The following is a 15,320-nucleotide window of genomic DNA, read 5'->3' as shown; positions in this document are numbered from 1 at the left end:
TCAGTGCAGTGACTGACCTTGAGAAGCACATTTTAGTTTTAGCTTAACATATGATTTGAAAAGCTTGCTGAATAGTACTTGAATGCCAAGTGTGTTTGTTTAATAAGCTATTTGTATTGTACGTGGAGGGAATTTTACACTCATAGGGCCCCATGTCTTAAATGTTATTTACCATCATACAGCTTCTTAAATCTCTGTATTCTGTTTGCTTTATCTTGTCTTCAGTCATCTTATTAGATTTATCCATCACTCTTATACTTTAGAAATACTTCTCTACATCTTTTTCAACAAGTTTTTTGATGAATTTTTTATGTCATCTGGTTGTCCTATCATTGTATCTTTCAGAGAACTGTTCACAGTTATTAATGTCATTAATCTGATGAAGAAATTTTAAGTTTGTAATCATTTCATCCATCTTTTTTCTGTCTTCTAGGATGGACAAATTTAAGGCTTTTATCCTTTCTCAGAAACTCAGCTCTCTGAACTCTGGACCTTATCTCTTACTTCTTTGTGCTTCTTTATGTGCAGTGACTAAACTTGAGAAGCATATTTTACATTTGGCCTTTTGTAGGGTATGAAATGCTTGATAAATATTTCCGTAACCAAATACAATACTTCAAAGCTATTTGAATATTGCTGTCAGACCATTTACATGTGTGTGTGTGTGTGTGTGTGTGTGTGTGTGTGTGTGTGTGTGTGTGTGTGAAATACATGAAATGTTTACATTTTTTGTCATAAGTACCTATACTTGACCTTGTTCATTCAGATGATGACTGTGAATTCCCTATAGTTCCTGGATCAGCACTAGACCTCTTTGGGTTGGTGAATGGAGCAGCAGCTGCTGCTGGCAGAGCAGGTCCTTCTTCTGCCCCTGTTGGCACCTCCTCCACTCATCACCACCACCCACCATATCACCTACGTCGGAAGTCACCAACACATCCAATTAGTCCTCCCACTACCTTAGGGGCAGCAGCAGCAGCAGCATCAGTGACAGCCTCTCCTACCACAGCCTCGCCAGCAGGAGTTTCAGCCGCAACAGCTGGGTTACCATCTGCAGCCACAAGTTCTGCACCTATGCTCTCACCCACTGCTGCTATAACTGCTGCCACCACGTACTGCCCTTCCATGCTACCAGCCCGCAAACGCCCACGCAGAACTTATTTTTCAGGGGATTCTTCCACAGGTAGTTGTTTTGTTTGCAGTGTGATTGAACTTAAGCTTAAGATTGTGCTTTTACTTGATTAAGATGCAGTATGTGTACTATCATAAGTTTTCTTTTCGGAACTTTGTTTATAGATAGATATGAAAAGCAATTATGTCTTATTTCAGTGACAGTTTTTCTGGGGCCAATTTTAATGGTAAATTGGTCTTTGGATACATGTGGATAATCATTAGGGCTTTCTGAATTGAGCTTCCATATCACAGTTGATCAGTTTGCCATGCATGTATCTATATGACCTTTTCACCTTATTTGCAGCATGTATTAAGGGTATCAGTAAGTAATGTAGTCTTTCATCTGAACTTGAAGTTTTACCTTTTATTATGAAAAATATTTTAGCATCCTATCCCTGGAAATAGGGAAGAAAGAATGCTACCAGTTCTTGCATTTAACTGAAGGTGAGTAAGATGGCAGAAAGCATGGTAAAATGCAAACTTGGGTGATAGGTCTTATACCACTCAATTCATCGGATGGTTATGGACAGCTTTATAAAGTTCCATGACCAAAAATTAAGTTGGGAAACAACAGGAGAAAGGAAATGATGTCAAATTATGACCAAGGTCAAGTTAAAGTATGCAAATGGACCAAGAGTGATCCCTAAGTGGCCGCATGCTGTGAAGGCAGCACAAAAAGTCATTTAGGTGATGACAAAACCACTGAAAAAATGGAATTGAAGCCAAGAATGTAGTGGAGTAATAATAATGGAATTATGTCATTAAAGGAATGTGATGTGCACTGCATGTAAAATTAGAAAGATGTATGAAATGATAAAACATATCTTGTTTATGATGAATGTTGGTAATGGGTACCACTAGTTTCAGGAAGTAAGTTTAGGTAAAGTGTGTGTATACACTTGATTTATTCCATATTAACAGATTTGCCAGTGACACATGTTGCGTCACCCAAAATTTGTCATCTTCACTCACACCTGTATTCAACTTGGGCAAGTTGGAAGACATCTTCCTAAACTGGTAGGCTTGATGCTGTGTAAGGCTTATGCTATGAAGAAGAGCAAATCCTAGTTTGCTTATGACTTAACCAAAAAATACTAATAACCCATCATCAAGACACATGTAATGTCATCAAAAAATACTAATAACCTATCATCACGACACATGTAACTTCATCAGTTTATGAGGGGATAAGACGTGCAAGACACATTGAGTCATTGACCAGCAAGGGGAATAGATTTTCACCATAGGTTGACTAAGCAAGGAGGTCACTGGGAATGGACTAAGAGATAAGTGATGAATTTGATGGTCATACTGTATTGAATAAGTGGAACAAGCCTAAAACATTAAGAACCTTAAAAAGTTCATTAGTTTGTATGATAGATGAAAGAGGTTGAAAGATGAGGCATTCTGATTGTTCAGTCCCCATCCCCATGTACACTCCATAATGATATAATCTAGGATGTTTCACTGCAATATTGGCTCAGATATATTTTGATTAAGTGATTGTGAGAAAAAAGAAATAACCAGTTTTCAAAGGAAGCACAATCCTTTGAGCTCATTCCATATTTGTCCTGTCTAAGCATTTTTAAGCCAGATATGCTTTGCATGCCAAGAAGTTATTTGTAGAAAGTGATTGTTGATTGTTACAGAAAGTTGCCAAATTTCACTTGAAAAAGTTAGATATTATAATTTTAGAAGTTACCAAACGAAGTCATGTTAAAATGCTTGATCAAAATGTAATTTTGGGTTTCTGAAAATGCAGTTGTGGTAAAGTTTTTTTATTTATTTTTATTATTTATTTTGCTTTGTCCCTGTAGGTCACCTTTGATTCATAGGATTAATAGGTTAATTTAGTTTTATTCATTAGTAAGACTTATCACTGGTATGATGTACAAGTAATATTTTGAAACTGTGTGATGAAGAGTCATTGTGTTTATAATCAAAATTTAACCTTGGTTGATTTTTATGAAGTGGAGAGTCAGAAAGTAAATATTCTCAACATTCCATTTTGTTGTTTTATTTTCAGGGTTGGGATGCAACCCCTTTACTGCAGCACATTACCTCCTGTATGAACTTCCTGATGAGGTGCTACTTACAATATTTTCATACCTCTTTGAGAGAGACCTTTGTCATGTAGCACAAGTCTGTAAGCGCTTCTACACAATAGCTAATGACAATGAGCTTTGGTAAGACCAAGTTTTTATTTGAAATTGTTATTGCACATTCACTAGAATACATAGATGAAATTTCATATTGTTATGCATTTACTCAAGAAAAGCACATTTTTCTCTTTACAGGAAAAATCTTTACCAGGGTTTATATGAGTATGACTTGCCGTTATTCAACCCTGCACCGTGCAAATTTGATTTTGTGCAACCTGAGGAGTGTGACTATGACAACCCATGGAAAGAAAGTTTCAAACAGTTATACCATGGGGTACATGTTAGAGAAGGGTACCGAAAACATGCAGCAAAGGTTAGCTTCCGTCACAACTTTCCCTTTGTTCATCACTTTTTATATGTACACAATTCATGTTAAGCACATCATCACTGTGTTTTGTATTATATTGGTTAGATATGAATTGGTCCAGTAATACATTTTGATTTTGTACTGATATAATTATGTGGCTCACCTTTATGTTGACAGTTCTCAGTTATGTACTACTAACATTAAGGTTATGTAATATGAATTCATTGATAATGTGTTTTTGATTTTATGATATTCATCTTTAATTACTGAACTTTGTTTAGTTTTATATCTTGAAATACATTGTTTCAGGAGACTGGTCGATCTGTTGCTTACTTTGAAACCATCCATGCTGCCTTTGAATACTGTGATGATGCAGAGAGACCACTTGTTTTAATTCACTCTGGTGTCTACCGAGGACAGCTCATTGTAATAGAAACGAATATAGCTCTTATTGGAGCTGCACCAGGTAAGTAACAGAAGCAAAGTATTGAAGAATTGTTGGAATTGTTGTATGATAGGACAGTGGTAAGTGGTAAAAGGAAGAGAAGAGGTGAAAAAGAGATGGAATGAGTGTATTTAAGGATTGTTGGATGATAGGACAGTGGATGTGGAGTTTTTGGGACAAGGTGGTATTGCAAATGATCTGATGAAAAGAGAGAATGTAGTGAGAGCCTTGAAAAATAAGATGTGGTAAAAGCAGCAGCGAATGGGATTCCATTTGAGTTCCCAGAAAAGGAGTTGGCAGTTACGGTGATTGGCTGCTTAGGCTTTTCACTGATTTGCTTTTGATGAGTTGCTAGAGGACTGGCAAAATACATGAATACTGCCCTTGTATGAATTCAGGGGGACAAATGTGGGTGCTCAAATTACAAAGATATAAATCCTTTAAGTATACCCAGTAAGGTATATGGGAAAATGGTAAATAAAAGGATGGTGACATATTTAGAGCATCTGTGGGGAGAAATGTTCCTTCAGGAATGGTTGATGTGTAAACCAAATGTTTAATTTTAAGAATTTTTGAAAAGTATTTGCTTAAACAGAGGAATATGTATGAAGCATACAGATCTAGAGCTGTTATGTTTAATGCTGTGAAACCAGAGCTCCCTATCAATAGCCAAGCCCCACTGATCTTTCTGTGGTGTCCCCTAACTTCTCCATATTCCCTGGTTCAGCCCAATGGCAGCACACTGTCCCAAGTACTAGATCACTGATTCATTCTATCCCATGCATCATGCTTCACACCATCCTTCACATTCAGAACCCAATAACCCTAGCAATTTTTCACTCCATCTCAGTTTACCACTCTTTGTTCCCTCCACTTTTGACACATATATCCTTATAGTGAGCCTCTCCTAACTCATCCTCTTCTTATGTTCATACCATTTCAGCACACCCAGTTCAGCTGTCTCAGACATACTCCATGTACTACCACACCTTTTTCTGTTCACCTTTCTCAAACATACTCCGTATGATCCCGCTACTTTCTCTCACATTGTCACTTTTACTTTATTGACCTTCTTCAAAATACAGTGTTGTCCTCAGGAATTTGATATCCAGGACACCCACACTCATCATTACATCTGCATTTAAGGGCCAGGACCTTCTGCAATGTTGGGACTACTATGCCAGCAAAAACAATTATCTTTGCCCTCTCTCATAGTGACCTCTTTTTCCACACACTCCTTAGTGTACCCTGAACCTTAGATCCCTTCACCATCCCTATGGCTCATTCAGCTTCCATAGTTTCATTCACATCACTGTCCACTTTCAGATACCTGGAACATCCAACATTGATCCAGGTTCTCTCTGTCAAAATTCTCACTTAGACTGAATTCTCTTTTTCCAGCTAAACCCCATATCTTTACTTTTATTAACATTAACTCCTTTCATACACTCTCCCAAATTCTCCTGAGTCTTGTGCAAACAGTAACTGACTTGTCTCCTAGGGTGTGCCCACCCCAACAGACTACATACCCACACCTACTCCAAAACCATCACCTTTACCTCCCTCACCACCCTATCCATTTACATTAATCAGACTTGGTAACATCACATACCCTTGACCGTCACCAGGAACCTCTCACCATTTTCTCTTCCTTCTTGTACACATGCCATACACTCTTGATGAAAACTCCTCACTGTTTCTTGTAGTTTTCTTCCCACATCGTACAAATTTGGAGGATGGGCAAATAATCATTGATATTTCTAGCATAAAGATCAAGTTTTGAGTCACTAGGATGACCATGATGAGATATTCTCAAAAAATGCATTTTTGAAAGTCCTGTTCTTTTTCAGGTAATGTGGCAGAAAATGTTATTTTGGAACGAGAATGTGAATCTACTGTTATGTTCATGGAAGGAGCTCAGCAGGCATATCTTGGTTATGTAACAATCAAATTCTCTCCTCCTAGTTGTACAGAAACTATGCAGCATCACAAGCATTATGCATTAGAAATCCAAGAGAATTGTGCACCCACGATAGAACACTGCATTATTCGCAGTATATCTCATTGTAAGTAACATTGCCTCAACAAGCTCTATTTTAGTTTGAAAGTACTTGTATGTAAATGAGGTTTAGTCTTTTATACAAGATCCTTATTCTTTGTTTTTGCTCTGCATTACTGTGATATCACTTAGTTCCTTGCAAACAAATAAAGTTTCTTTAGCTTTGACTGAGTTATTAGAACAGCAGTAACAGCAGTAACTTGAGTTTCAACTAGTTGTGGAGACTTTTGCCATGGCCACCCCCTTAGGGACTTCCCAAAGGGAACAGGCATCAGAGATACAGTACCAGTATAGATTCACTATTGTGGAGGCGTGTAATTAAAGCAATTTCATTTGAATATTATCTTTACTGCATGTTTGTAAGGTGTTTTCCACTATCTGGTAACATGGATTTCTGTGGTGTGAATGGCTTATTTCTGATTGACCATGTGCTGAGTCATTCAGTGAATGGCTCATTTCTGAGTGTCCATGTGCTGAGTCATAGTGAATTTGACTGTGTTAACTCTGCTATCACTGAAATGAAGATGATGTTTCATCTAAAGAGGAGACAAGCTCAGACTGAGATAGTTGAGCTGGTGTTATGGAGTGTACTGAAATTGAGTCATCCTGTCCTCTTACTGCATCCACCTAACCATTTGCTTTTTCGGTAACAAAACTGACTAATGGAACTGATGAATGACGTGGTGTGTTGCAGCATTTCATCAGTTGCCTTGAAGATGAACTAGTCAACAAAATAGTTGAAGAAGCTAATTGAATGCAGAGTGAAAGGTTGACGGCAGCATCATTGGATAAAGAAAGTAATAATCAGTATACTTGCAATAGTAAAATAAGGGATTAGTATTTAATACATTTTTTTGACAAGGTATCATTTTTTTCTGTATTATGTTTATTTTTGTTTTACAACCTAAAGTTTGTGAAAGCACCTTTTCCATTTTTTTAGTTTTTATTCTCTCACATGACTCAGATTCGTAGTGACATCGCATTTCACTTGTTATGTTTTTAAACATACTTTAATACAACTTATAAAAAAATTGTGTTAATCTGCATATATGGACACATTTCAAAACTGAATGAGAAAAGTTTATGATTTTTTGAACGAAAAGGATAGTAAGCGGAGCTATTAATTTCATTACCGTTTACAGCTGACAGAGCAGGTTTCTGCCACATGTGTTGCTTCATCTTATTTCATAGATTACTGACTCAAACATGAACACTTTTTAACATATTTATATATTTGTCTCTTTGAGTTATAGAAGCTTGCGTCAACTTAGTAAGTTCAGGTGTTTACTTGGTTCATACTGTTACCAGTGAATATTTTTGTTGACTGTTTAGAATTTATATCACCTAATCTTCCACATTGGTAATGCTGATGATGCATTATTTGATAGAATGATTAAAACTATTTTTTATTCATGTTTAAGAATTAATTTGAATGTTATTTAACAGTGGGAGCAGCAGTCAGTGTAAGTGGTCCTGGTGCAGAACCGGTTATTCGTCATTGTGAAATAAGTGATTGTGAAAATGTGGGTCTCATCATCACTGACCGAGCACAGGGTCATTATGAAGACAATGAGATCAGTCGCAATGCCCTAGCTGGAATATGGGTCAAGAACTTTGCAAACCCAATCATGCGTCGCAACCACATCCACCATGGGAAGGATGTGGGAATATTCTGTTTTGATGGAGGATTGGTATGTTCTTGTTTATATTGAATATCTGTTTTATTTTGAATATCATATGAAGATTAAAAATCAGATTGCTATTTTGATATGTAATTGTCCTGTTTGTTCCTGAAATATGTGTATATTAAAGAAATAAAACAAGGCAATTAGGTACACAAGCAGCTTCATTGCAAACTGTTCTTGGCTGTGTGTACTTAATCCAACTATTGTATATGAATTGAAATGTGATAAGGTGGCTTAGACATTTATATTATAATTCAAAGTTATTTTCTCTATAGGGCTACTTTGAGGCAAATGACATCCACAATAATCGTATTGCCGGCTTTGAGGTTAAGGCTCAGGCTAACCCAACGGTTGTCCGGTGTGAAATACATAATGGCCAAACTGGAGGAATATATGTACATGAACATGGAATGGGGCAGTTCATAGAAAATAAAATACACTCCAACAAATATGCAGGGGTGTGGATAACTTCAAACAGCAATCCAACTATTAGACGAAATGAAATTTACAATGGCCTTCAAGGTGGTGTATATATATTCGGAGATGGCAGAGGACTAATAGAGCACAACAACATATATGGTAAGTTGTCATTTTGTGTTTCCAAATTCGCATTTTGTTGACTGCTTGAAATAATTCAGATTCCTAGTTTTTCTTATAATATTATGGAAGCAGATGTATTTTTTATTATCGTATTATGTAGTCCAAACATTAATATATGGAAGGAATGCAGGAATATGAAGCAAGAAGGCCCTTAACAAGACCCCATTTATGATAATACAGCCATACCTAAGATTACCTCTCACATAAGTTAACCACATACTTGCAGAATCTAGAAACACCCATATACTTACATTCAGGTGTTACAAGGTTGCTTGCTTGTGGTTACATCGCAAATGAAGAGTTTCCTTTACTGAGGCTGTATCATCGTTAGTGGATGAAAACGAGTTTTCTCATCAAGGTGCTTCTTGCTCCAAAGGAGTCCATCATTTCCTTGCATTTGATTGGTGTGCAGCCTTGAGGTTGCAAGAGTCCCATAAAAGGGGTCCCTAGGTTATGAAATTGTTATTCATATATACCTGTGTACACTTACATGTGTCTTTGTACACTAAATACTTGTATATGAAATTCTGTACATTTATTTTGTTTTGTACAGGTAATGCATTAGCTGGTATCCAGATCCGCACCAACAGTGATCCAATCGTACGGCACAACAAGATCCATGATGGTCAGCATGGAGGAATCTACGTTCATGAAAAGGGCCAGGGGCTTATAGAATGTAACGAAGTATATGCCAACACACTTGCTGGGGTCTGGATTACCACAGGTGAGGGAGGCCTTAGAATTATCTGCGATAGCTTACGCAGCAGTAAGCATATAGGGACAGGGATAGGTGCAGACTCTTGCCGTAGTCGCCCCTTTGATGAGAGTTCCTGGAAGGAATGGGCATCAGAGATAGATACAAAGTTTTGGGATCTTAGTGGTATTAACTTATGTGTTCACTTTGCTTAACTGCTTTAAAGAAACATGACCCTATAGAAATATTTGCATTTCATTTAGAGCCTTCTTTTATAGAATAAAGAATACTAGTTGTTCATATTCAATCCTATAAGGGCTACCTTCCAAAAAAATAAATGTTGCCATTTTTCCCATCAGCCATTATATTTAGTCTCATTCACAGTTGGAATGCAACATATGCTTATACCACATTGATCTTCAGAGATGATTAATGTTTCATATTATCTCTCTTAGTTTCCATTTAATTTGGTTGTATCAATTTTTGGGGAGTTTCAAAAGCATATGTAACCTCATGGTTTAATTACATACATCGTCAATTTACTTGCAGTGTGTTAAAGTGAAACATTAGCTTTCATGCTAATGTTAGCATTTCTTATCTTTTCTTTACATCTGGAGGAAAAGGACATTTTAGTAATAAGCAGTAGGTCTTTGTCAAGAAGGAATAAGGTAGCTAGAACATTTGCAGCATTGGATGCTATGCAAGACATGACTTTGCTGAACTACTTAATGTTGTTCACAAGGTTTGTTGATAGATGAACAGAAGTAAATGAGTTATGTAGCATTTTTCTTTGGGAATGATATTTTTCTGAGACATTTGTTTTTTTATATATTTCTCTTTTTCTAGGGAGCACGCCTACATTACGAAGAAACCGAATTCATTCTGGGAAGCAGGTGGGAGTTTATTTTTATGACAATGGCCATGGACTATTAGAAGACAATGATATTTTCAACCATTTATACTCAGGTGTACAAATCAGGTAAGTTCTTTCAGTTTTGCTTCTTAGGGGATCTTCACTTAATTGGTATTTCAACATTATGAAAAAGCATCAGAATAGAATCTGTATTACATCTGTAGAGCCATCAGTTGGCTTTATCTGTTTGAGCATTCACAGGGACAAGTTATCCTACTCTAAGCAGCATTCTTTTCTTTGGGATAGTTGGGGGATAGTTGGGGATGAGAGAGCTTGGGAAGTGAGTCAGTTGTTGTTCGCTGATGATACAGCGCTGGTGGCTGATTCATGTGAGAAACTGCAGAAGCTGGTGACTGAGTTTGGTAAAGTGTGTGGAAGAAGAAAGTTAAGAGTAAATGTGAATAAGAGCAAGGTTATTAGGTACAGTAGGGTTGAGGGTCAAGTCAATTGGGAGGTGAGTTTGAATGGAGAAAAACTGGAGGAAGTGAAGTGTTTTAGATATCTGGGAGTGGATCTGGCAGCGGATGGAACCATGGAAGCGGAAGTAGATCATAGGGTGGGGGAGGGGGCGAAAATTCTGGGGGCCTTGAAGAATGTGTGGAAGTCGAGAACATTATCTCGGAAAGCAAAAATGGGTATGTTTGAAGGAATAGTGGTTCCAACAATGTTGTATGGTTGCGAGGCGTGGGCTATGGATAGAGTTGTGCGCAGGAGGATGGATGTGCTGGAAATGAGATGTTTGAGGACAATGTGTGGTATGAGGTGGTTTGATCGAGTGAGTAACGTAAGGGTAAGAGAGATGTGTGGAAATAAAAAGAGCGTGGTTGAGAGAGCAGAAGAGGGTGTTTTGAAGTGGTTTGGGCACATGGAGAGAATGAGTGAGGAAAGATTGACCAAGAGGATATATGTGTCGGAGGTGGAGGGAACGAGGCGAAGAGGGAGACCAAATTGGAGATGGAAAGATGGAGTGAAAAAGATTTTGTGTGATCGGGGCCTGAACATGCAGGAGGGTGAAAGGAGGGCAAGGAATAGAGTGAATTGGAGCGATGTGGTATACCGGGGTTGACGTGCTGTCAGTGGATTGAATCAAGGCATGTGAAGCGTCTGGGGTAAACCATGGAAAGCTGTGTAGGTATGTATATTTGCGTGTGTGGATGTATGTATATACATGTGTATGGGGGGGGGGGGCATTTCTTTCGTCTGTTTCCTTGCGCTACCTCGCAAACGCGGGAGACAGCGACAAAGTATAATAAAAAAAATAATATACTAGTTTATTCTACAAATTTCCTTTTGAAAAGACAGATTTTTCAGATTCTGTCACCACGCCTAAGTATCTTCTGTTTCTTACTTTTTATTACTATTAATTTTTTTTTCATGTTTCATGCTAATGCTTTACCCAGCTGTCTACAGGAAAAGTAACCCAGTCAATGATTTTATTGTAAATTGATACTCCTATTTGTTTGGAATGATCCTTGACTAATGTCAGGTGTCCATTGGTTTTAAATGGTAGTAAATTAGTATATTGTAGAATATTGCATATAAGCTCAAGCTCAGTAACATCAGATTTGTGCATTTGGCACTGATAAGTTAAAGTCGTGTATGTGGGACTTCAAGTAACACCACTACATCAGCTGCTCATTAGTCGCAGTGATGAGAATTATTTCACAGTACAGGACATTGTCTGCCAATTTTCCCAGTGGTATAAAGTTATGGTAAGAGCATAGTTCAGTGTGTTGCAAGAAATATAGCCTTTCTCATGCCTAGACCCCACTTCCTTAATTGACGCACATGTGCTGAAGTATGCTTTGAATGGACCAATTTTTAGTCTCTTTTATCATTGTCTAAAGATTTACCCTTCTTATCAGTGTTTCTTTGGATTGCATCAGTATATGATGATATATTGTTCTTTTCGCTCATCAGTATATAATGTGACATCATTGTCTCATTATTTTGTGTACTCTTGTTTATTCCTCATTCAAATTTTCCTGCACAACAAAAAGCATTTAAGTAAAAATCAAATGAGGAATTAGAAATATTGAAATGATTATGTAGCTGAACCTGGAAATGCAGGAAAGTGATTAGAGAAACTATGAGAGTCGAGTGTAATGTGCTCGACTATTTAAGGGAACTTTGAATTTGGCCAAAGATCAAAGTCCACTTATTTCTTTTTAGTCTTGATTGATTAAGTATGTAAGATTCAGTACATGACTGTAACTTAGAAAGGATTTTAATTTGTGCTATGTAACACCCATTTTTCCTCTTTTCAAGGACTGGAAGCAACCCAATCATCCGTCGGAACAAGATCTGGGGTGGACAGAATGGGGGTGTGTTAGTATATAATGGGGGTTTGGGACTCCTTGAGCAAAATGAGATATTTGACAATGCCATGGCTGGTGTATGGATTAAGACAGATAGTAATCCCATTCTACGACGAAACAAAATATATGATGGAAGAGAAGCTGGCATTTGTATATTTAATGGTGGGAAAGGTAAGTTAAGGAAAATTGGTAGTTATGTTGTGATTCATGGCTACATATTAATGTAAAGGTGTGTATGATAAATATTCTTGATTAAAGGTCTTAGTAAAATGGAAAGGTTTGTGACATTTACTTATGTATTTATTTCAGGTTTGTTAGAAGAGAACGACATTTTTCGTAATGCACAAGCAGGAGTCCTAATATCAACTCAGAGTCATCCAACTCAGAGCCATCCTAATCTAAGACGGAACCAGATATATGATGGGTTGGCGGCAGGCATCGAAATAACGAATAATGCAACAGCTACCTTAGAGTACAACCAAATATTTAATAATCGCTTTGGTGGTCTTTGTTTAGCTTCAGGAGTGAATCCCATACAAAGAGGTGAGTTTTTTATAAAAGATAGAGGAGCAGGATGTTTGTATGTGTATCCATACCCCATATAGAGTGGGTTGACTTTTTTTGGAACTTCTTTCATTACATAGAAAAGCTAGAGCATGGATGCGATTAAATGAGTCCATCCACTTTTTCTGCTCCTGTCCCTTCTTCACTATTGTAGGAAACAGTTAATTGGTATGAAAGAAAAAGGGATAAAACATCCACATTTCATAAATATCGTCTTCATTTGCATTCTACCAATTGTAATTATAATATGATGACAGTGAACTTACTTTACTTTAGGGTAGAGCAGGATAAGGTCTCATCCATTAATTTTGATTAGATATAGAGATTTGACTTTGCTATACTGTAGGGGCCAGCAGGTTAGATTCTCTTCTTTCCAATTTTGATTATATATACCGTTGTCACATTAACATGCTGTACTTAAGAGTACTGCAGGTTGAGATTTTGTTTTTCACGCATATATGCCATTTCCCACGTTAGCGAGGTAGCATTAAGAACAGAGGACTGAGCCTGGAATATTCTCCCTTAGCTCCCTTCTCTGTCCTTCTTTTGGAAAATTAAAAAACGGAAGGGGAGGATTTCCAGTCCCCTTCTCCCTCCCCTTTAATTCGCCTTCTATGACATGCAGGGAATTCATGGGAAGTATTCTTTCTCCCCTATCCCCAGGGATACAGGGTGATGTATGTGTGTTATATATTTTGGTATAGATGGGAAAGATGTAGTCATTGAAAATGTATCTTAAAGGGTGAATTGCTCTGATGTGGACCATGTAACATGGACTCCCGTGGTGTTGCGGTTCACATTCTTGACCATGACACATTCACAGGCCGCCCAGGGTCAAGCGCCCAGGTTGAAATCCTGGTTGCGGCAGTCAGTCCTCAGTCAACCTAGCAGCTCATCCACCCCAACCCACCCACATATGCATGCATTTATACATACCAATACATTTCAACATGTACATATATGTACATACACAGACATATATAAACATGTACATAATTCATACTTGCTACCTTTATTCATTCCCGTCGCCACCCTGCTACACAAGAAATGATGACCCCCCCTCCCCCCATGCACACGAGGCAGCCCCAGGAAAAGACAACAAAGGCCACATTCGCTCACACTCAGTCTCCAGCTGTCATATATAATGCACTGAAACCACAGCTCCCTTTCCACATCCAGGCCCCACAAAACTTTCCATGGTTTACCCCAGATGCTTCACATGCCCTGGTTCAATCCATTGACAGCACGTCCACCCCAGTATACCACATCGTTCCAATTCACTATTCCTTGCATGCCTTTCACACTCCTGTATGTTCAGGCCCCAATTGCTCGAAATCTTTTTCACTCCATCCTTCCACCTCCAATTGGGTCTCCCACTTCTCATTCCCTCCACCTCTGACTCGTATATCCTCTTTGTCAATCTTTCCTCACTCATTCTTTCCATGTGACCAAACCATTTCAATACACCCTCTTCTGCTCTCTCAACCACACTCTTTTTGTTACCACACAACTCCATTACTTAATCAAACCACCTCACACCACATATTGTCCTCAAACATTTCATTTCCAAAACATCCATGTATATATATTTATGTGTGTGTGTGAGTGGATGGGCCTTTCTTCCTGTGTTTCCTGGCACTACCTTGCTGACGTAGGAAACAGCGATTGTGTAGAATAAATGATGAATAAATATACACTGCTAGGTGTTGACGGTAAACAGCAAAGGACTTGCTGTTAGGCCATATACATTCCCAGACATTTAGTATTCTTACAATTAAGGAAGTTGCCCATTTTTGAAACATAAGATATAAGAACATGGGTGAAACTGCGTCTGAGTAGATCCAGAAAGTGTACATGGAAGCATGGAGAAATTGTCTCGGGTTTAGAAAGGGAAGATGGTGCAATTTTTGTTACTTTTGGTTTGGACAAACTGTAGTGTAAGGTAAAGAGGATAGATTATGTGTAGAGGATTTGAAGGGATTATTTGTCTTGTCAAAATCTGGTACCATTAAGTGTTCTGAGGGCATTCCACTTGTTTATGCCCCTTTTGTTGACATGCTTGGCATAGGGAGTGAATGTCAAGTGTGTCACATGGTTTCCCTGTATGGTTAGTCTTTTTGTGAATGGAACTGGTTTTCCACTCAGAGATACATCTAGGTTGAGGTTGGATGTTTAACTGTCAGGGTTAGAAGAGACAGTAGACTTTTTTATTATTATTGTTATTTCATCAGATGAATTGCATGAACAGGTTTTGCTAAATGTCCTAGTTTTGGTCAGTAGTTGAGAACTTTTGCTGTATGCCCATGTTTTATTTAACTAGCCTTAAACATGACTTTTCATGGCTGAAATGTGAATGATAAACCTCCCAATGTTTGATCTGAAGCCTCTTTCATACTTCAT

At 37.9% G+C, this 15,320-nt stretch overlaps 1 protein-coding gene across 3 annotated transcripts in view; it reads left to right on the top strand.

Annotated features, from left to right (window-relative positions):
- Positions 1-15,320, top strand: part of FBXO11 (F-box protein 11) — a 31,312-nt gene that overhangs the window by 7,518 nt on the left and 8,474 nt on the right. Inside the window, exons 2-12 of one of the 3 annotated variants that reach the window (XM_071694863.1) lie at positions 791-1,186; positions 3,200-3,359; positions 3,471-3,648; positions 3,952-4,108; positions 5,938-6,153; positions 7,593-7,837; positions 8,107-8,410; positions 8,985-9,155; positions 9,972-10,104; positions 12,307-12,527; positions 12,666-12,899. In XM_071694863.1, the coding sequence (XP_071550964.1) occupies positions 791-1,186; positions 3,200-3,359; positions 3,471-3,648; positions 3,952-4,108; positions 5,938-6,153; positions 7,593-7,837; positions 8,107-8,410; positions 8,985-9,155; positions 9,972-10,104; positions 12,307-12,527; positions 12,666-12,899 (2,415 nt within the window). Of the gene's footprint in view, positions 1-766; positions 1,187-3,199; positions 3,360-3,470; positions 3,649-3,951; positions 4,109-5,937; positions 6,154-7,592; positions 7,838-8,106; positions 8,411-8,984; positions 9,156-9,971; positions 10,105-12,306; positions 12,528-12,665; positions 12,900-15,320 lie in introns of all 3 variants that reach the window. The other 2 variants (XM_071694861.1, XM_071694862.1) reach the window with 2 other exon arrangements.

The sequence above is a fragment of the Panulirus ornatus genome, chromosome 57 (genome assembly GCF_036320965.1).
Source record: "Panulirus ornatus isolate Po-2019 chromosome 57, ASM3632096v1, whole genome shotgun sequence".
In the NCBI taxonomy this organism is placed as follows: domain Eukaryota; kingdom Metazoa; phylum Arthropoda; class Malacostraca; order Decapoda; family Palinuridae; genus Panulirus; species Panulirus ornatus.
This window is presented reverse-complemented; position numbering and strand designations above follow the sequence as displayed.